The following is a 19,811-nucleotide window of genomic DNA, read 5'->3' on the forward strand; positions in this document are numbered from 1 at the left end:
TTTCAAATGAAAAGGGGAAAAAACACATTGTGAGTTCCCTTTTATTTTTAAAATTTTATGTACAAGTGTGACAGATTTATTTTTTCTTTTTAATGTACATTCAATATAGAAAGTTTATATACGGCATATTACATAGAACATCTCACAAATTGCACTAGTCATTAAGAGATCCTTCATCAGTCATTCACTCGTCCGTAAGAGGTCCACAAGGGGGCATAAATATTCTAGTGCTTTTTGCGTCCTGGAGAGAAGAAAGAGCATAGAAAAAAAGATTTTCATGAAAAGCTTTTCATTGTGAAGGAAGAAGGGGGTTAAGTGATTGGGACAAGTTCACAATTCGAATCAGGTGAGATTGAGATAAAGAGATTGGTGTCTACGTTCCGCCTGCTTTTAGAGCAGATGTCCGAGGGAACGCCGTGTCATCTGGGGGGGGGTTGGGTTCATGATGACGCATCACTTGGTTATCCTGCAAGCTCCTTTTTTTGTTCTTCCCAGCTTTCTTTAAACCACATTTGTACAACACTATAAAACAAGGTCTTCAAAAAAAAAAAAAAAAATCATGAAAAGCGATAATCATCGGACAGGTCCGTAGATGAGGGAGAGCTCGGTGGAAAAGCCTCGGGGATGAGATGTTTGGCGCTTGTCCAGTGGTCATGTGGGTAAGAAGGGAGGCTGTCCTCTTGGAGATAGAGGAGAGGGCAGACGAGTGGAGACGCAGACATGATAATGATTCCTCAGTCTTTTCATGGTCTTTGTTTTCCACACACAGAAACCAAAAATCAATTGTAAAAAATATACTCATACAAAAGTAAACTATTTTCCTTCCTTTAAGGGTGAGAGAGAAAACAACATCAAGAGCTCAAGTAAATCATAAAACAAACAAACAAAAACACAAGGAAGCTGACAAGACAAAGTTAAAAGAGAGTTAAGTAATCACTGAAGACGACCAGTGCGGTGTCTGGTGGCAGACATTTTGTGAAGATGTGGTGGACATTTTGAGGACATTTGGTGAGGTGCGCATCAACAGCCCCCTCTCCGTTGCCTGCCTTTTCAGATTTGTATTGTTTTTAATGGATTTCCATATCTCCCCTCTCTTCCTCCTTCCTATTGTTTACTCGAGGGCTGACGACTGAGCCTGTCTTTTAAGTGTCACTTTGGGAGGGTGGACAGGGCGGCAGGTGGACGGCAAAGTGTCCGTCTTTGCAGGTTACAGTCGGGGTGGGAGCAGAGGGGGACTAGGCGTGTGCTCAACCCAGGTCTCCAACATCATTGTCCACCGGGGGAGGGACATTAGGCATCACAGTGGCTCCAGTACCTGCAGTCAGGTAGCCTGCCACTCCTGGACCTGTGAACAGAACCCATCAAATGGACAATCAGCACACAAGATCACACACATTTTACTGTGCTCAGAGGTGCATTCATATTCTTTCAACAGAAGTGAATATTCAAGGTGAATACGGATGGTTAAATAGGAACACATTAGCATAAACATTCCACGTTGTTAAGTTTCAATGGTAGCTTCTAACCCTTTGTTCAGTATCCATGTATGTTTGTGAAGAACTCATCAGCCTCATCAGTTTGTGAGTGACAAACTGTTTTCAAAAGACTATTTTTGAACTAGAATACACCACTGGTCACAAGTACGGCTTGCCTTCGGTCGCGTGATGTTTGGAGAGTCACAGTGAGCACACATTTTTCATGTCAGATTTACATTCTGAATAGGTAAACAAGTCAGCTAAAAATCAGTTTAATGGCAAAATCTGATGCTGAAACAATGGAGGATGCAGTGTTTTACACACACAATTATTTACAAACAAGAAAGAATGGCCATGGATGAATTGGAAAGGCTTTGAGGAATTGTGATGAGGATCTGTCTTCTGTTGGACGCTTGTGAAAACGAATGAGTGGAGTAGACGTGCAGCACAGCAGTGGAACATGGGAAATGGGAAACACGGAACATGACAAATGAGTGAGAAAAGGTGGGAGCTAGAAGAGAGGTGGGGAGGGTGGGGTAAGGCTGAAGTGTACCTGTGGTAAAGTAAGACAGAAGAGGGCAACAAGAGCCCAGCATACCCCACTACAGCCCACTCCGCAAGGGACTGCTGGAGGCCAGGAGAGAGGGAGTGGACACACCTGAGGAGGAAAAGATGCCCAAGAGAGGACGAGGAGAGGAGAGGAGTGGAGTGGAGAGGAGAGGAGAGGAGGAAGAGAAGGAAACGAAGGAGGAAAGATGAGGAGAGACAAAGTAAAGCACAGGAGTTTGAGAAGAAGACAAGAGAAGAGTATAAGAGACAAGGAAATGGAAAGGACTTTCTACTTTAGCACAAGCAGGTTCAAGCAATCAATGCCAAGCAGCATTAAAGCTAAGCAGAAGAATCACAAATGTTAAAGGGGAATCACATGCTTGTGTGTGTCCGTTTGAGCGTGTGTGAGTGAGGAGTGTGTGCGTTTGCGAGCATCTCTACCTGTCAGGTATCCAGCAGCCTGCGATTCTGAGATGAAGAGGTCATGTTTCTGGTCTTTGAAGGCACTCCACACAGTGGAACGAGAAAGGATATCATTCACCTGCAAAACATGGCCCTATTAGTAATATTGTAATTGCATACATGTTACCACATACCATAATCATCATGCCGTATAAATGGCTTTCTGGCATCCCTGGAAATGGGGTGTCTGTGTGTGTGTGTATATATGTGTGTGTGTGTGTGTGTGTGTGTGTGTGTGCTCTTGCCTCCCAAGTGTCTAGGCTGGAGGGCTTTAGTATCCTGTAAGAGTGTGTGTGTGCGTGTGTGTTGGGTTAGTACCTGGTCTCCATATTGGAGGCTCCTGGTCATGGACTTGAGGGCTTTGACGATTTGGGCTTTAATGGCTGAGGGGTTGTCCAGCGTCTCCAGCCCGATCCCCTCCAGCAGACGCAACAGGTAGGGCACCAGCTCCACCCGTAAGGCCTGTACACACACACACACACACACACACACACACACACACACAGACACACACACAAAGACACACACACAAAGAGTTAGGTTTTCATATCTAATGCAAACTAGATCTTGTATCAGCCATCTGTTCAGGAGTGTATGCTTGCGTGTGATTGTCAAGTTTGCATGTGTCGGTCCAGCTGTTGTCTGTTAGCTGTGTTAGACTGTACTGGAATACTCATACGTGTCTGTGTCTTACCTGAGCCACAAGCTCAGTCTGCTCTTTCTGGAACATGCGGTTGAGGGCTTCACAGGCCAGACCAGCCATGTCGGCCCGCACCTTCATCCCACTCATCAGAGGACCAATCGTCTCCAGAGCTGACATGGAGCGCACACACAACTACAGTGGAGAACACACACACACACACACACACACACACACACGCACACAGATAAGAACATACAGTACACACACTAGAAGAAACAACATGCCATTGTCATTTAATAAATGTTACATATAATCCACACTGTGGTTTACGGCATGACTGCTCATTGTGACGATGTGTGTGTGCGTGAGAGATGCTAAGTATGTCTAGGTGTGTGTGTGTGTGTGTGTGTGTAAATACCTCATTGTCAGACAGCACGTGTATGAGGCGAATAGAGCTCTTGGGAACGGCATTGTTCTTGTGGTTGAGTGCGGCTAAGATCCGCGGCAGGTGACCCAGAGGAGGCACCTGATCAGCCAGCTGCGTCTGCGTGCTGAATAAACACACTGCTGCCGTGGTGACCGTCTCCAAGGCCTCGCCCTAGGGAAATCAAAGCAAATTAGATGACGAAAGCAGCAATGCTGTGATGAGTCTGGCAGCAGCAATGCTGTATGGCTTCTCTACACTCATTTGTACTCAGGCAATGCTGTTTGTTTCACTAATTCACGGATTGGGATAAATGCCAGAGACCAAATTTCCCTCACGGGATCAAAAGAGTATATATACTTATACATAATTATATACGTAAGCAACATTACAAGTAAGTACTTAGAAAAAAGAGAATTTCGTAAGCTTCCTAGCGTCCTTCATGGTAGACTAATGATCTGTCTCTGGTTGTGTGCATGTGTGAGTTCACAAGCACTTGTGTTTCGACATAAGTCTGTGTATGTGTGCATGTTTATGTGAACGTGTGTGTGTGTGTGTCCCCTCACGTTGGGGTTGTTCTTCTCCAGCAGTGTGGTGAGGGTCTCCAGTAGGGATACCAGGAAGTCTCGAGGCTTGCGCAGCACCCAGCCCGGCTGAGCGATGAAGATTCTGAGGTAGACTCCTCCCACCTCCAGCTCCCCCTGCCCCGCTGCGTAAGGGACCGTGAAGTCCTCCGGCAGCTATTCACACACACACACACACACACACACACACACACACCATTAACACCACAATACTTCTCTTACACTGTTATGTAGGGCAATTACAGTCATGTTTTCCCAACAGCCAATAAATGAAAAGCAAACATACCCTCCAGTTGACATCTGGGTTATCTTTCTGCTGTTTAAAGTGCCTGAGAAGAAATCAGAGAAAGAGGGGATGCTTTATCACAAATAAATCATAACGATTTTAAATATATAAAAAAAGCATTATGCTTTTGCCTACGATTGTACATATCTGAATGTGTGTGTGTGTGTGTGTGTGTGTGCTCGGAAGTATCCAGCTATACAGTAGATGATTATAAATGGCTTCAAGGAGTGTTGGCTAGGGGGGTGTGTGTGCATGTGGTCCTTACTCCAGCATCATCTCTCTGACAGTGGTGGAGACGGTCTCGCGTGAGCCGTCATTCCAGATGAGCTCGGGGTTCTCGTGCGTCCCCTCGAAGATGTGCACGGCTGCCTCCGCGTTGTCCCGCATCGCGTCCATGAACACGCCCGGCAGGAAACGCATCAGAGTCAGACGCACCTGAGACAAAACACGAGACAGGGAGAAAAGAAGAAATGAAGGAACTATGTGAAAAAAGTAGTATAGGAAGTGAAGAATTAAAGCTTCCAATAAAAAAAGTCTTACTAACGCTACAACACGATTGCGGTACTAGAGAACACAGGCGTTTGATGTCTATTGTGTGTCCTTTGGATCTCACAATATTTAAATCTTTCAGAAACAGCGCTGGATAAACAGTCCCAAAAGGACCCTCAACAACACCATTACCTTTGTTCCGATCCTATTAACTGACCTTTGGTCCCACAAGCTTGTCTGAGGTCATCTTGGAGAAGAGCTCGGCGGTCTGCGAGCGCACCTGCGGGTGAGTGGAGTTACAGAAGAGGTCCAGCAGGTAGATGAGTGCACCTGAGGAGGGACGAGAGGGAAAGTGTTAAAAGCACAGTGTGTGAATACATAAAGATAGGAAGAGCCTTTTGTGAGAGGAACTGAGAAGAGAAAGGAAAGTGTGCTCACCCTTGCCCATGGCCTCTTTGACAATCTTAGTGTTGGAGGTGAGTGCGTACAGGGTTTCCAAAACAAGCTGTCTGCCTAGTAAACAAAAGGAAACAGAGTAATGAACACTTATGTTGAGAGAGAGAGAGAGAGAGAGAGAGAGAGAGAGAGAGAGAGAGAGAGAGAGAGAGAGAGAGAGAGAGAGAGAGAGAGAGAGAGAGAGAGAGAGAGAGAGAGAGAGAGAGAGAGAGAGAGAGAGAGAAATGAAATTACACTGGGGACACATCCCATTTTGATGTTAATGCTAAAGACAACAAATGTGTCCTAGTTTCAATCAATCCAACAGCACTACTAGCACTCAGCATGCTAAAAGCAGAATGGAATCTTACTGGAGGGCAGGGAGTGCAGCAGCACAAGCAGGTTGGACAGAACCAACGACTCTGCAATGTTGCTGACGCAGTCCTGATTGGAAGTCACGGTGTTGATAACCTTTGGTAGTGAAAACAATCAGAACACTGTTATTTAACTACATTTAATAGCACTACCAGCAGTCAAAAGGTTACAAACACTGTATGTGTACTGTGTGCAAACACTGTTTGTTCATAGGTTTCTCTTTACGCACAAGATTCAGTAGGCTTACTCAATCCTACCAAACAGACTGAAGAATATGAATAAGGAATACAAGGGCACTATGTTATTTAGTATAAAAATATAACTGACTTATTTAATACACATATGGAATATATGTACTAAGCACATTGTGTATATATGTATATATATATTGACTGGGAAGGCCTGATGGGAGGTGATGGACAGTGAGATGCCTACCTCCAGGGCCAGCTGCTGCACCTTGCCTGCCCCGTGCACCCGCAGCAGGGAGAAGAGCAGCTTGAAGTGACCAATGCACTCCGTCTCTGAGCCTAGGGGTGGGGAAGGGCAGACACAAGGTCACGAGATTATTACAAACTGATTGTCCTCTAGCAGTCATCACGACTATTCCTGGATGCTGTGCAACTATTTGATAGATACTCTAGAGTGCAGAGCAACTTCTTCATTCAAGATTAAGGCTTTGTCCTTCATCTTTCTTAGAGCATTTCATAAATATACTTTCAACTCTCAAGAGACTCCTCTTTTGTCAGATAACACAACAGCTCCTATTGATTGGTTATACAGCCCATTAACTAATTGAATGCCAAGCTGTTTTCAGAAGCTTTGTCCTAGAGTGCCAGCAATCTAGACCATTGTTGATGATTTTTGTACAGCCACAGCATATTCTGTGTTATAGCTATGAACACATACAATGGCTCGTTTAAAAGGTGAGACTTTAAGCTCTCAGTGGGTGCAAACCGTGTATTTCTACACGCCTCTGTTCCTAAGAAATCCCCAAGCTAAACAGTGGCTAGTTTTCATCAAAATCGCTGTTTTTTTCTAGAAATGGAGATATAACGTCTTTCATGAAATATGAAGTGTTGCCTGCAAACTTTGGTAAACTTTCCGGGAAGTGATCAGCGAGACCTGGCGAGACTGCCACCTAGTGATAGACCCACGAAAATGGCCTGGTTTTGACATGACGTGCATGAGTCACTGATTCGACCCAAAGCGGCAACAGAGTTATGATAAAATGTCCAGATTGTGCATTTTCATGAGTTTTTGATAGTCATATATTTAATTTCCATTCATCACAGAGTTCCCAAAATCACATATAAGGTGTGTTAGAGTGTTTAGTTTCGTAATTTAAAAAAAAAGAAGCTAAAAACGTAATATTAAGTTTTTGGCACTCAACGCATGGGAAGGAAAAACGTAATATTACGTTTTTGGCACTAAATGAGTTAAACATGATGGCTATGATCCACTGATCCCATTCAATGCTACTTCTTCATTCAAGATTAAGGCTTTGTCCTTCATCTTTCTTAGAGCATTTCATAAATATACTCTCAACTCTCAAGAGACTCCTCTTTTGTCAGATAACACAACAGCTCCCATTGATTGGTTATACAGCCCATTAAACATGATGGCTATGATCCACTGATCCCATTCAGTGCTACTGGTGATGATGGCGAGACTGACCAGGGTTGTTCTTGATGACGTTCCGGAGGGCCTCCAGGGCCATCTCAGCCCAGCGCAGCCTCTGGGCGTGCTGCTGCGACTCCACCTTGCTGGTCTGGGTCATGGCCAGCAGCGTGTGCAGGTACTGGGCCTGGGAGCCCACGTAGTCCAGCAGGCTGGCCGCAAACGCCTTGGGGTACTGGGACGGGGAGAGCGATACAGGGCAGGCCCCCGGTCACATCAGGTCAATGGAGTAAACGACCATCAATCAATAATTCATACCAATCCTTTGTAACTTAATAATTCATTTTATGATGTACAAGTTTTATTACTAATGTGTATCAAATTCATTAGCATTCTGAATCAGCTATTCCATTAAGTAATGGGTGGAGAGTGGAAAGTCAATCTAAAGATGCAACTATAGCAAACTAAATTTCCTGCAATTCAATTAGGCTTCCGACAAATGCATTAACTTGAAATAGTTTACATTAGTCCAAGATACACAGATGAAAAGATAAGATAATAATGGCCTATACTGGCACTTAAAAACTTTTAGATGCTGAAGCAGTGGGACAGTACCACACACTGTGCAATCCTCACCTCCAGAGGGAAGGCCGGCTGCTCGTTGTAAACACGAACAAAGATTTCTCCAACGATCAGCTCTTTGCCATGATCACTGAACACAAACTCAGCACCAAAGTTCTTATCACACTCGCCCTGCAGGAGCAAAAACAAACACGATGAATCATGCTCTGGATGGAACAGTAGAGTGACTGTTCACCTGTTGACCTTTACACCCTCATAGGTGTTTGGTCTTTACATGAGCATCTGTATGTACACTGACAGTGTCGATAGGCAGACAGGTAAATGACGGGTGGGGTGACAGGTGGGTTCTCTGTCTCTCACCCTCTTGATGTTGCCCTCCTGCTGCTCCTCCAGGAACTCTAGCAGCTCTGCACGGGTTCCGTTGTTCCAGATCAGGTATGGGTTCTCCGAGTTACTGTTGAGCAGCTTCAGAACCTAAACACAGCCATGAGAGGTATCAGTCAGAGATACAGTCCTTAAACATCAATAACAGGGTTCCCACTCTAAGTCAAATGTAAAATTCCATGATTTTTCCCAGACTTTCCCTGACAAAAAACCTACATTTCTATGACTTACTATATAATGAATGGTACAATATACCGACCAATGATTTCAGAACACCCGCGTAGCAGTCAAGAATCTTTTACTTTTTTTAGAGCGGGAGATGAATAAATGGGCATTGAATAAACACAGTTTGGCTACTCAAGCAAGCAGTAAAGCTAATAAGCAGATATACACAAATTCTGTGTAGAAATATATTTGTATGAAAATGATACTGCTACAACAAAATTCCCTGATATTCCATGACTTTGCCCCAAAAATGATAAAATTCCCTGACTTTCCATGTCTGGAATAGACTTTCTAAAATTCCATGATATTCCAGAAATTCCCAGACCCGTGGAACCCTGCAATATTGTAAATGTATACACCGTGGATCAGCAAAACATCAAATGTGTGAAGATTACAACTTGTTGAGATAAAAAAACGAATCGTGATGCAATTTGTTATACAGAACAGGGCGTAATCTGCTTTTAATTTCACTTGACTACAAACTACAAGTCCTGAAGCCCATTCTTCATAAGACATGAATGACCCAAAATGGCCACACAATCCAACCAGACCGCAAGCCCAGGTGTGTCTGCAGACACTGAACATCCGAGCGTCGCTCTCCACCCACCTCCGCAGGTGCTCCAGTGGCCAGCTTGCGGGAGATGTAGGGCGTCAGCATGGCCGCCAGGCTCTTGCGGACGGTAGGGTTCTCCGGCGGCGTCCCCCCCGGGCCGTCCAGGCCGTTGGGCTGCCCCTCTTCGTGGTCGCCCGTGCCGTCGGTGATGGCCGCCATGCTGCCGTAGCCGCCCAGGCGGGCCAGCGACACCAGGCTGAGCTTGGCCAGGCTGTTGGCCACCTCCTGCTGGTTGGTGTCCTGGTTGGCCTGCACGCCGCTCTCCTCCAGCGTGTAGTCGTAGTTGAAGAGCGGCGGCACCAGGTGCCACAGCACGCCGGCGTGGTACAAGTGCGTCTGCAGGAAGAAGTCCACGGCGAAGGAGCTGACGCACTGCACCGCCAGGGAGGCCAGGCGAGGCAGGCCCTGAGGAGACAGAAAAAACAGAAAAAAGACAGAAACAAGAAAGAATGAGAGAGAGAGAAAGAATGAGAGAGAGAGAGAGAGAGAGAGAGAGAGAGAGAGAGAGAGAGAGAGAGAGAGAGAGAGAGAGAGAGAGAGAGAGAGAGGGGGGTGAGCAGAGAACTAATTACAAAGATTACGATTATTTGAAAACTATGACCTAAAAGCAAAACTATGACCTAAAAAACATTTTATCAGTACCAAAGTTGTTTTTAGCGTTACCTTGCCGTAGAACAACACATGACAGACGTCCCTAATGATATTGGGCAGCTCAATGATCTTCTCCCTGCACTCCTCAAACTGAGCCGCCACACTGTAGCACTTACAGATGTGCCCGCACACCTGGCAAACACACACACAATTTGTAGTACTGACTCGAGATCCGCTATAGGCTGTTCAGAACACTGATGATAAGGGCATTACTGATCCAATGTGGGACGCTATAGCTAGTGAGTTTTACGGTACCTGGACAGCCATGTCATCAGGCTTGCTGGAGGCGGTCAATACGGCAACACAACGAGACAGCGCCTCCAGCAAAATCTGCCCAGGGAAGAAAGGAAGAGGCATTCAGGTGCATTATGGGTAGTGGCAGTTAGTGGATTTCCCAATTGACATGTCCAACAACGCTCAATACTGAAGTGCTCATGAAATATTCAGAAGGTAAACAATGTTTCACTATTGACGACTCTACCTCAATGCCATTCTCCCGGCGCAGTTCCTCAGCGTTGAGGGCGGAGCAGTTGACCGTGTGGAAGGCCAGCTCTGCTGCCGCCGGCAATAAGGGCGAAGTCTTGGAAAACAGCTGCTGGTCACCCGTCTCCATGGTGATGGTCTTGATCAGCATGGGGTAGCCGGCATACTTGTAGGGCTCCAGTTCTAATAGAACACACACAAATAGACTCACTGAGTAAATCATCACTAACATAACTAAAACAAGCTAACTTAACTAACTATTACTACTATTACTATTGCAGTCAATCACAACTGCTGCAGCTGATTGATCAAACAAGTTACAATCAAATCATTACTAATACTAACTTAGCCACAACAACCTCTAATTATGTGGTTAAGTGTTTTCCATGAGGTGTGATGAGCAACAGTTTTGATATCACATATATGAAATGCCTCCATTTAAAAAAAAAACACCACAGATAGTCAGGAGCCAAGAGCATCCAAAGTGACTATGAAGGAGATGGCAGAAGGGTGGTGTCAGACCTTGGCGATGTCTGTTGAAGAGGATGCTTTGGGCTTTGAGGATGAGAATGATGTTCTCCGGGTCAGGCCCATCAACGATGCGCGCCGACTTGGAACAGAGGAACTCATAGGCCTTGTTCACTTTCTCAAAGATGTCCTGAGAATAGCAGCAGTCCATGAGAGAAGTTAGTTCCCCTTTGACATGATGGCGTACAACAGTGTTTCCCAAACTTTTTTTCTGGCGACCCACTTTTTAAAAATGACAGACCATCGCGACCCATTTCACTTCAAATCTACCCTGCAATCACCAATATTGTTTTAGGCCACAGGTTCTCCAACTTTTCTATTCCTCCCCCAACCATACATTGCTATAGGATCTAGATAGATAGATCCTGCTTTGAACACGGTAGTGTTGCATTTTGAGCACCATCAGCGTGAAAAGTTGGAAATGACTACTGAAAAGATACGTTTTAATGCGCATCCGTCAGCATAGTAAAGCTGTTCCTGTATTTCTAAAAAAAAAAGTTGTAGGCTACGTTGCGTTGCAGACAAATGGGTCCATAACACTGTGGACGTCAATTCCGATGTAAACAGCAAATAACTCAAGTCGTTATATTGTATTGTTGTATTATATTATATAGTCGTTATATCAGAACAAGAGGCTTTTGGGCAATAGCCAGAAGAATGTGCCTTTACTTTGGAGTTTGCGAGGTAGAAAACGAGAGAAATAGTGTTTAAAATGTCTTTAAATTGTAGCCTAATATAATGCACTGTTGTGCATTTTAAATCAGAAATAAGAATGTGAGGAGGTTGCTATTAACTTTAAAGATTGCATCTACAATCGAAACTATCTACATGCAAATTGAAAATCCTTATCCGGTCTATGGATGTCTGCTTTAGTTGACAGCACGGTCACTAGATTTTAATCGGTAAAGTTGAGGAACTGGTATCTGTTAATGTTCGTGCAAATAGGCGGATTCATGTCCCTTGCAGTTTGCAACTGCGAGGTACAGGTCATGGCAGGCGCCCCACAGAACGGTTTCATTTTGAGAGGTAGATATCCATGCTCTGGCTCCCCCTCTGCGATGCGTTCGTCCCCCAGTTTCATGCGCCAGTTTCATGAGCTTTTATGACAAAACCGTAACTGTGGTAGTTAACAAACTACATCCTAATACAGGGTACCCCCAGAATTGTCAGACCTAAATTTAAGACTTTTTAAGACCTTTTTAATACCACTTCAGATGAAATTTAATACCTACATCGCACCCATTCGGATAGAATAAATAATATTAAAGGTAAGATTAAACCTCAAATAATTACTATTTACAAGTGTTTTAACATGCCAAGATGAACATGACAGCAGTGCAGTGGCAACGCAAAGATTTGTCGTGGTAGTAACGTGACTGAATGTCCTGCTTCATGGACAAATTTACACAGAATAGAACCTAGTTTATTTCAGGGATTAAAGTGAAAAAAAAAAACTTTTTTCAGGCCATAAGTCATACGTTGTTCATATCTACCTATAGAGATAGCACCCCTTTTGCGGTCGCGACCAATTGGTTTTTAATGTACAAAAAGATGCAAACAGCAAAGTAAAGCACCAAATAAACACCAAAACGAGGCTACAGGGTACTCTTAAGTTACTATATAATTAATGCCACCTACAGGTGAAGGCATAGAACATAACAATCCTATGGTTTGTGTACCCTGTAGCCTCGTTTTAGCCGCCATTGGCCGCCATGTGAATAAGGCGAATTGAGAGTGTTCTTGATTGAGATTGAGTTTTCCTGATGAACAAAACAATATTTCAATACCATCCCTGACCATTGCTGATTAGCCATTGCTGTTCTTTTCTACTGCAGCAATATTGTAGCAAGGCTTTAACTTAAACTCTTATTTAATTACTTCAGGCCAAAAGTATTTAAAGGGGAGATTTTTTTCTTAATATGCAATTCAACACCAAGTAAAATCTATAAAATCAAGTTTGCAAGACTTCACATTTCCTCATCAAAGTAATGAATCAGAACAGTCTAGATACTGTTCATATTTCCATTTGTTGCCTCATCCGCATTTAATGAAAATATGGTAATTTTGAGTTTTACAGACAACTCAGTTTTCCAATGAGCAGCAATACTGTGTGTGCTCATGCAGGAGGTCTGTGCATCTGATAACCACAATCTGGAGAGGGCGCACTTAGCGCAAAAACGGTCAGCCATAGATAAACGTACACAAATCATGACGCTAATATGCGAGGTTCTCGTAGGCCTACTGGTTATGGTTTTGTGCTATACATTAATAATAGCAAAGTTTTAAGTTGACTATTTTAATTGCATGGTTATTTTGTCAACATACGCTCACAACCTACTGTCATTAAAAGTGAGGCCTAAGCAAAATGGGCTACAAGGCTGTCTGTACGTCATAAACACGACTGACCCCCTTACTTAACATAAAATAATAATGTCGCGAACTGTTCACGCTCTGAACTGCACACTCTCAGTCAAAACCTTCCGTCGGAAATTGGGAAAAACATTGTTGTACATGTCATAACAGACGGGAGGCACAGGCTATGGTTTATATTGCGTCGCTTTACACATAATGTTAGTTGCATTGATTAAAAACTGTAACAATAATAGTACATCGGGTGGCATAGCAGGCTATCTGTTCAAGTCATAGGTGACACCCAAAATGAATGACCTCCCCTGACAAGAGTTCGCGATAGTAAGAAATTGTCTACATTGATGCATGGAAAGAACACAGCCTCCGAATTCGCACATAAAGCTCACAATAGCATATCAAAAAAAGTTAAACGGATTGGGCAACCTCATCAGCTGTCTCGATTGTGTCACTGTAATCCAACTTTTAGACCGTCCTCCAGACGTGTTCTTTTTTTTTTAAGCAACCGCCCCAGGCCAATGAGACAACCGTGTAGCTACAACATAAACAAAGCGAAACTCATGGCTGACGTATCTTCTTGAGCAATCTCTGATTGAGACACAGAAAGTTCTCAAGAACACTATTAGGTCTTTAAACATTTACCATCACACACATTCATTCATCGGACCTAATATTTGTAGTTGCCCTAAAAAAAGGAAAAGAAAAGGTGATAGACCCCCCCCCTCCTTTTTTTTTCTCACCGGATCTGCATCGATCTCAAATATGACATTTCTAAAATCAAATTGACGGAAATCCGTCGTACAACGGAGAACTTTAATCCTTGTGATTTACGCTACGTGAGGATATTACACTAAATCTACTGATCATTTAAAAAAAATTAAGACCTCCGTGAAAAAATTCCAGACTTTGAGGTGAAATTCAATACTTTTTAAGGCCTTAATTTAGGAAAATGAAATTTAATACTTTTTAATACTTTTAAGACTCCGCGGGTACCCTGTAATAGAAAACTGTTAACTTTCCTAGTATCAAATGACAAATGGTATCAGTTAGACCTATAACACAACATAAATTGTGCTGGGCTGGCGACCCAAATAAATTCTCCTGCGACCCAGACTTTGGGAAACACTGGCGTACAAAATAACAAAACAGATTTCTCATAATACCTTCTGAACATGCATTGCATATACACATATACACACACACACACACACACACACACACACACAAGTGCAAGAGAAGTAGAAGCAGAATGCAAGTCCACACACTAAACTCAACCAAACAAATCCATACAACAGCACACACACACACACACACACACACACACAGATCTGCAGCTCTGCACACTCACCCTGCCCTCTGGGTTCTTGTCTGGATGGTATTTCTGGGCCAGGCGGAAGTAGGCCTTCCTCACTTTACTCTCTTCGTGCCTGAGGGGGACACATAACACTGCTGAGTCTGCGGAGCTTACAACAGGATTAAGATTACAGAAGAGGGTGTGACGGGAACAATAAGAGGTGTGTGTGTGTGTGTGCGTTTACTCACTGGCCCTGTCCTTTGGGGAGGTTAAGCACCTCGTAGGCGTCGTCCACAGACATAGAGGGAGGCTTCTTCTCTACCTCCTTCTTCCAGGCCTCCAAAGTGTCCTTCAGCAGCTTCACCTGTTGGACACACACACACACACACACACACACACACACACACACACACACACACACACACACACACACACACACACACACACACACACACACACACACACACACACACACACACACAGTTAGCATATAATGCTGTGCATCCATCACTGCTTGACAACAAAGAGAAAATCTGTAGTCTAGTCAGAATAGCTCCAATTAAATCCCACACGCAGAAATTAGCTCACTCGAGCATGCACAGTCACTCAGTGATCTTGTCAAAACTGCCCCATTAAATCACAAAAGTAAAGCTTAACTCTCTCCCTCGCGCATGCGCGCGCACACACACACACATACAGACACACACGTTACGTACAGGGTCGCGTATGGGCCAGTTGGGGAAGCGTGTGGAGTCGCAGAGGTGCCTGAGGTAGTAGATGTTGCAGAAGAGCTCGTAGTCCAGCTGAGGGTAGCTGACCACAGGGATGGGGCAGTACTGGTAGAGCGCTCGCGTGTTGCTCTGAAGACGAGGGCTGAAGTCAGCCAGGTGAGCAGCAATCTTCTCAATCATCATCCGCCTAGAGGGGGCACACACACACACAAAGTTGAGAATCAGTTGTGAACAATGTACATTAAACAATAAAATGTTCTCCTAATTACTGATTTAACACACACACAGTTAAGAATCGGGTGCGAATAATGAACAATAAACATTGAAATGTTCTCCTCATTAATAATTTCACACACACACACACACACACACACACACCTCATCTCACTGCTCCAGATGGCCTCAGGGGTGTCAAACTCTCCCAGGAAGATTTCGGAGAAGCGCTCCGGCTCGTAGTTCTCCAGGTAGCACACCATAGCCTCAGGCAGCACTGGGCCCAACACACTGCGCTGCACTATGTCCTGACCTTTAGCCTGCAAGGGGGGTCAAAGGTCAAATACCGCGGTCAGGGTCAAGATCAAAGTCAAACAGAGGGTGTTATGGACAGAACGGATGCGAGACACTGACTCACCTCCTCTGACTTGAAGGCCTGCTTCAGATGGGTGTACTTCAAAAACCTGTTGAAGGAGGACAGGAAGTTCACAGACAGAAGATCAAATGAGGCTCATTGAAAAGTGTATGGGTACTTGCACACTTTCTGCTAAAGCAGGAAATGTGCACATCTCAAGACCTTCTTGTTTAATGATCACTTCTTCTCTACACCCAACACATAGCTTGTCTTGTTGTATTGTTACTGTTTTGTTATTGTTTGTCCGTCTGTTGTAATGCTTTCCTTCTACTATGTTAAGCGACCTTGGGTTTGAGAAAAGCACTATGTAAAATAAACATTAAAATAAACATTAGGTGGAACAACTGCAGTCGAATGCACGTGTAAAATGAGTGAACGTGAGTGTATTTCTGTGAGTGTGTTTAAGGGTTTAGGCCGACCTGGCCACCGGCAGCACGTTGGAGCCCGTGTACATCATGATGAAGAAGAAGACCCCGGTGAGGTAGAGCCTCTGCAGGTTGGGGTTGTCTTGCATCACCAGGTACATCAGGTTGGCCACTTTCTCCACCAGGATGGGGTCAAAGGTGAGCAGCAGCTGAGACATGATGAGCGTGAGAATCAGACATTACAAAACGATGCGCATCGACAATACTGCTCATAGGCCAGTTGAAAAGAGATCCAATTCTTGTGCATTCTTGCCATTGATTGTAAATGCCTGGAGTTCGACTGTACTGATCTGCAAAAGTGGAGCTCACCTGGACAATATGAGGCAGGCAGGTGTTGTCGGTGATCAGCCTCTTGACTCTGGGTAACGGCCTGATGATGGCATTATCCTGGTCTCTACATGGGGGGGATGGAAAGAAGTCATAAAATGTTAGAGCACATCTCATCCCATGTCATACCTACTGCCTGGCTGAGTGTATTAAAAAAAAAAAACACTGATGTGCTTAAAAGGCTGTTTCTGAGTCCACTAGATCATGTGTTTCTATTCATGAAGCTGCTCATGATGATGAAGTAGCAGAACCACGTAAATGGTAACCTGTCTGTGTGAGAGTGTGTGTGTGTGTGTGTGTGTGTGTGTGTGTGTGTGTGTGTGTGTGTTCTACCTGCTAGGGAAGTAGGAGCACATGGTGATGAGCATGTTGAGGATTAGCGTGGCCAGGTCAGTCTCGTTCATGACGGCCTGCCCTGAGGCCAGCAGGCACCACTTCAGCTGCGGGATGGCCTGAAGGGGGCGCCAACCGTCCATGCCCTGCGCCCAGCAACGCGTCTTGGCCGTCAGTGTGCCGTTGGTCCAGAACTCCTGCATCTGATGGGGCAGGTGAAGGAACAAGGAGGTTGTGAATTTGCAAGTTTAGGGAGACAAGAATGACCTACAGTCTGTGTGTGTGTGTGTGTGTGTGTGTGTGTGGCTTACTTCTTCATAGCTGAAAGGTCCTCTTCTTTCTTTGTCAGCATTCCCAAAGTACCATTCCTTCTCACTCTCTCTCTTCATGTCAGGAGCAGCTTCAATAACGTTAGTCTGATAGAACACACACAAACATATAAGCACATATTACACATCTCATTATTTTATCACCCCTCACAACAAGCAAATATTCTAGGCAGTATGGGCGCTCTCTCTCTCTTACACACAGACGTACACACACACACACAGACGTACACACACACACACACACACACACACGTATACACACACACACCTGTAGAGGCACAGTGGCTCGGCTAGTGTGCAGGTGTGCAAGGGTAAGCAAGTCCACCAGGGTCCTGACACCGTTAGAGTCCATCACCTCCTTCACATTTTTCTACAAGAGAGGGATAAGAGATATCAGATGGAGTACAGCAGGAAAGTGTGCATGTGTGTGCGACTGTGTGTATATGTGTGTGTGTGTGTGTGTCTCTTGTTGATGCTCCCAATAGAGCGTATGCTCATATGTTCATCACTAACCTTGTTCAGTATGAGTTTGTTGAGGAACAGGATCAGCCTGTCTCTTTCCAGTCTATCAGTACACTGTTGGGACACAGGAGAGACTTGGCTCAGTGTGTGGCCGTGTGGGGTGCGTAGTCTCGTATGCTTATCTTATGCTCATACCATGGCTTGATGGAATGATATTTTAATACACAGCACGTACACCAATGACGTCGTTACACTTTGAGGTACTTACCCGCTCAAGCATGCCCACAATATATTTGGTGTCGGTGAACGGTCCAATCTCCTCGCAGCATTTGCCGTAGACTATGGTCAGAGCCTGCAGACACAGGCACTTCATGGCGACTTTGGGTGTGAGCAGGAAACGGTGGTAGAGCTCATTAAAGAACTCGTACCTGAGGAGGGACAGAAGGGGAAGAAGGGAGAACAGTTAACGACTGACGGAGAAAGAGGAAGAGAAACGACATCGATCAGCACAGTAGCACAGAGTCAATGCCGCGGTATGAATATAATAGGATAAGCGTTGAGATAGCACTGCATTACCTTAACACTGATATATGATGATGAAGAAACGGCGCAAATTACTTTCTAATGATGATTTGTTATCTTCTAATTAAACTATAATAAGTTATGCATGTAGTTCTTAATATAGTCTAGTGGAGATACTCCGACTCAATACGCCAAGCTATCTGGAAATGTTTGAATGGTGTGGAGCTATAAATGACCATGTATTTAATGAAGCTTGTGATCTTTCAAATAACCAGCTATGAAGAGAACTCACTGATGTTCTGAAACATACATCGTCTCTTAAAGGAGAACTACTGCCATTTTTCACATAGCTCTCCGTTTCTCGAGGTCACGAGTACCGTTGGTACAGGAAAAAAAAGGAACGAAGTTGCTGCAGCCAACAGCTAGATAAGCCAGGCAGCTACAGTGCTACACTCTGGGGGCATAATCCTGATCATGCCCCCAGATGGCTGGAATACTCCTTTAAGACTGAATAGACCTGTGTGGCTTCCTTTGATCAGGATTAAAGCCCGATTCAGATTGCATGAGACTCATAAGAGACCATGAATTGTTAATGTCATTCAGTGATCACAAGCGTATTGACCATCGAACCAACTTTTGAGGCGGTTGGTGACGATTGAACTGAAGACTAGTCCTAGTTCTTACGATCTCTTGATGGCCCCAGACTCCTCATTCTCATCTTCCTCCAGGAGCAGCCGCAGGTAATAATCACCAATCTTTATCTCATCTGAGAGGCACTCGTACTTCACCTGATAACACACAGACAGACACACACGGACAAACACACACACACACACACACAAAAATGCTTTTAAGATTCATAGTATGCTGCATGAGTTACTTGGTCCACCTGACCGGTCAGCTCATTTGAATGATGACCGCTCTCTATTACAGCACTACCTAAATATAATAGCTCAGTGACCTCATCATTATAGATATCCTTTAAGAGCATCAGATAAAAGCGAAAGCATTAGCTCTCCTTAAACTCTAAGCTTCCATTACGCATCAGGTAGCCCAGTGGGCCTGACTAAGACGGCAGGGTACAATGACCTCGAACAGACCCACTGGTCAGACTGACCTCGAACTCCTGATGGTTCCAGGAAATGACGCTGGCGTTGCCCAGCTCGCGGTCCACGCCGAAGGAGCGCATCTCGCCCTCCAGGGCATCGCGCAGCTCCTCACGCGTCTTCAGGTTCCAGATGAGGTTGGAGCGCGCGTGGTCATTCTGAAACCTGGAGATGGATGGAGGAGGAAGAAGGGAAAGAAGAGAGTGACATGGCAAATGTGAAGGAGGAAGGGAGAGAAAGAGAGAGATGAAATGTACACAAAATACAGACAGTTTGATTAAAGAGCGCTGAAAATATGATTTAGTTTTGTAAATACTCCTGTCATTTTCCCTAAAGCACACCTGTAGTAAAAGAGCTCCCAGTTGGCTTCGATCTTGATCCTCTGTCTTCTCTTCCTGAGGATGACTGGTTTTTGGTTGGGGTTCTGCAGGAGAGGTCAAACATTCACATCATTTAAAGGCCTTTGGAGGTTCACATTCCCA

General features: G+C 44.6%; 1 protein-coding gene across 4 annotated transcripts in view; it reads right to left on the reverse strand.

Moving 5' to 3' along the window:
- Positions 1-19,811, reverse strand: part of dnajc13 (DnaJ heat shock protein family (Hsp40) member C13) — a 48,103-nt gene continuing 28,292 nt past the window's right edge. For all 4 annotated transcript variants that reach the window (XM_076290705.1, XM_076290704.1, XM_076290703.1 and 1 more), the window contains 35 exons: positions 19,671-19,753; positions 19,341-19,494; positions 18,908-19,011; positions 17,970-18,129; positions 17,753-17,815; positions 17,508-17,609; positions 17,222-17,326; positions 16,911-17,113; positions 16,560-16,644; positions 16,245-16,399; positions 15,829-15,874; positions 15,576-15,730; positions 15,183-15,384; positions 14,715-14,830; positions 14,521-14,599; positions 10,800-10,935; positions 10,276-10,460; positions 10,050-10,124; positions 9,807-9,926; positions 9,138-9,548; positions 8,282-8,395; positions 7,976-8,092; positions 7,397-7,574; positions 6,158-6,249; positions 5,719-5,818; positions 5,351-5,425; positions 5,130-5,242; positions 4,689-4,858; positions 4,424-4,466; positions 4,120-4,293; positions 3,548-3,727; positions 3,181-3,321; positions 2,805-2,948; positions 2,466-2,565; positions 1-1,345 (listed from right to left, as the gene is read on the reverse strand). In XM_076290705.1, the coding sequence (XP_076146820.1) occupies positions 1,248-1,345; positions 2,466-2,565; positions 2,805-2,948; positions 3,181-3,321; positions 3,548-3,727; positions 4,120-4,293; positions 4,424-4,466; positions 4,689-4,858; positions 5,130-5,242; positions 5,351-5,425; positions 5,719-5,818; positions 6,158-6,249; positions 7,397-7,574; positions 7,976-8,092; positions 8,282-8,395; positions 9,138-9,548; positions 9,807-9,926; positions 10,050-10,124; positions 10,276-10,460; positions 10,800-10,935; positions 14,521-14,599; positions 14,715-14,830; positions 15,183-15,384; positions 15,576-15,730; positions 15,829-15,874; positions 16,245-16,399; positions 16,560-16,644; positions 16,911-17,113; positions 17,222-17,326; positions 17,508-17,609; positions 17,753-17,815; positions 17,970-18,129; positions 18,908-19,011; positions 19,341-19,494; positions 19,671-19,753 (4,578 nt within the window). In that variant the 3' untranslated portion in view covers positions 1-1,247. The remainder of the gene's footprint in view (positions 1,346-2,465; positions 2,566-2,804; positions 2,949-3,180; positions 3,322-3,547; positions 3,728-4,119; positions 4,294-4,423; positions 4,467-4,688; positions 4,859-5,129; positions 5,243-5,350; positions 5,426-5,718; positions 5,819-6,157; positions 6,250-7,396; positions 7,575-7,975; positions 8,093-8,281; positions 8,396-9,137; positions 9,549-9,806; positions 9,927-10,049; positions 10,125-10,275; positions 10,461-10,799; positions 10,936-14,520; positions 14,600-14,714; positions 14,831-15,182; positions 15,385-15,575; positions 15,731-15,828; positions 15,875-16,244; positions 16,400-16,559; positions 16,645-16,910; positions 17,114-17,221; positions 17,327-17,507; positions 17,610-17,752; positions 17,816-17,969; positions 18,130-18,907; positions 19,012-19,340; positions 19,495-19,670; positions 19,754-19,811) is intronic.

This window comes from Alosa pseudoharengus, unplaced genomic scaffold (genome assembly GCF_046254945.1).
Source record: "Alosa pseudoharengus isolate Yale_2024_CS ecotype anadromous, Long Island Sound unplaced genomic scaffold, YU_APseudo_1.1 YU_APseudo_1.1_scf_18, whole genome shotgun sequence".
Taxonomy (NCBI): Eukaryota; Metazoa; Chordata; class Actinopteri; order Clupeiformes; family Clupeidae; genus Alosa; species Alosa pseudoharengus.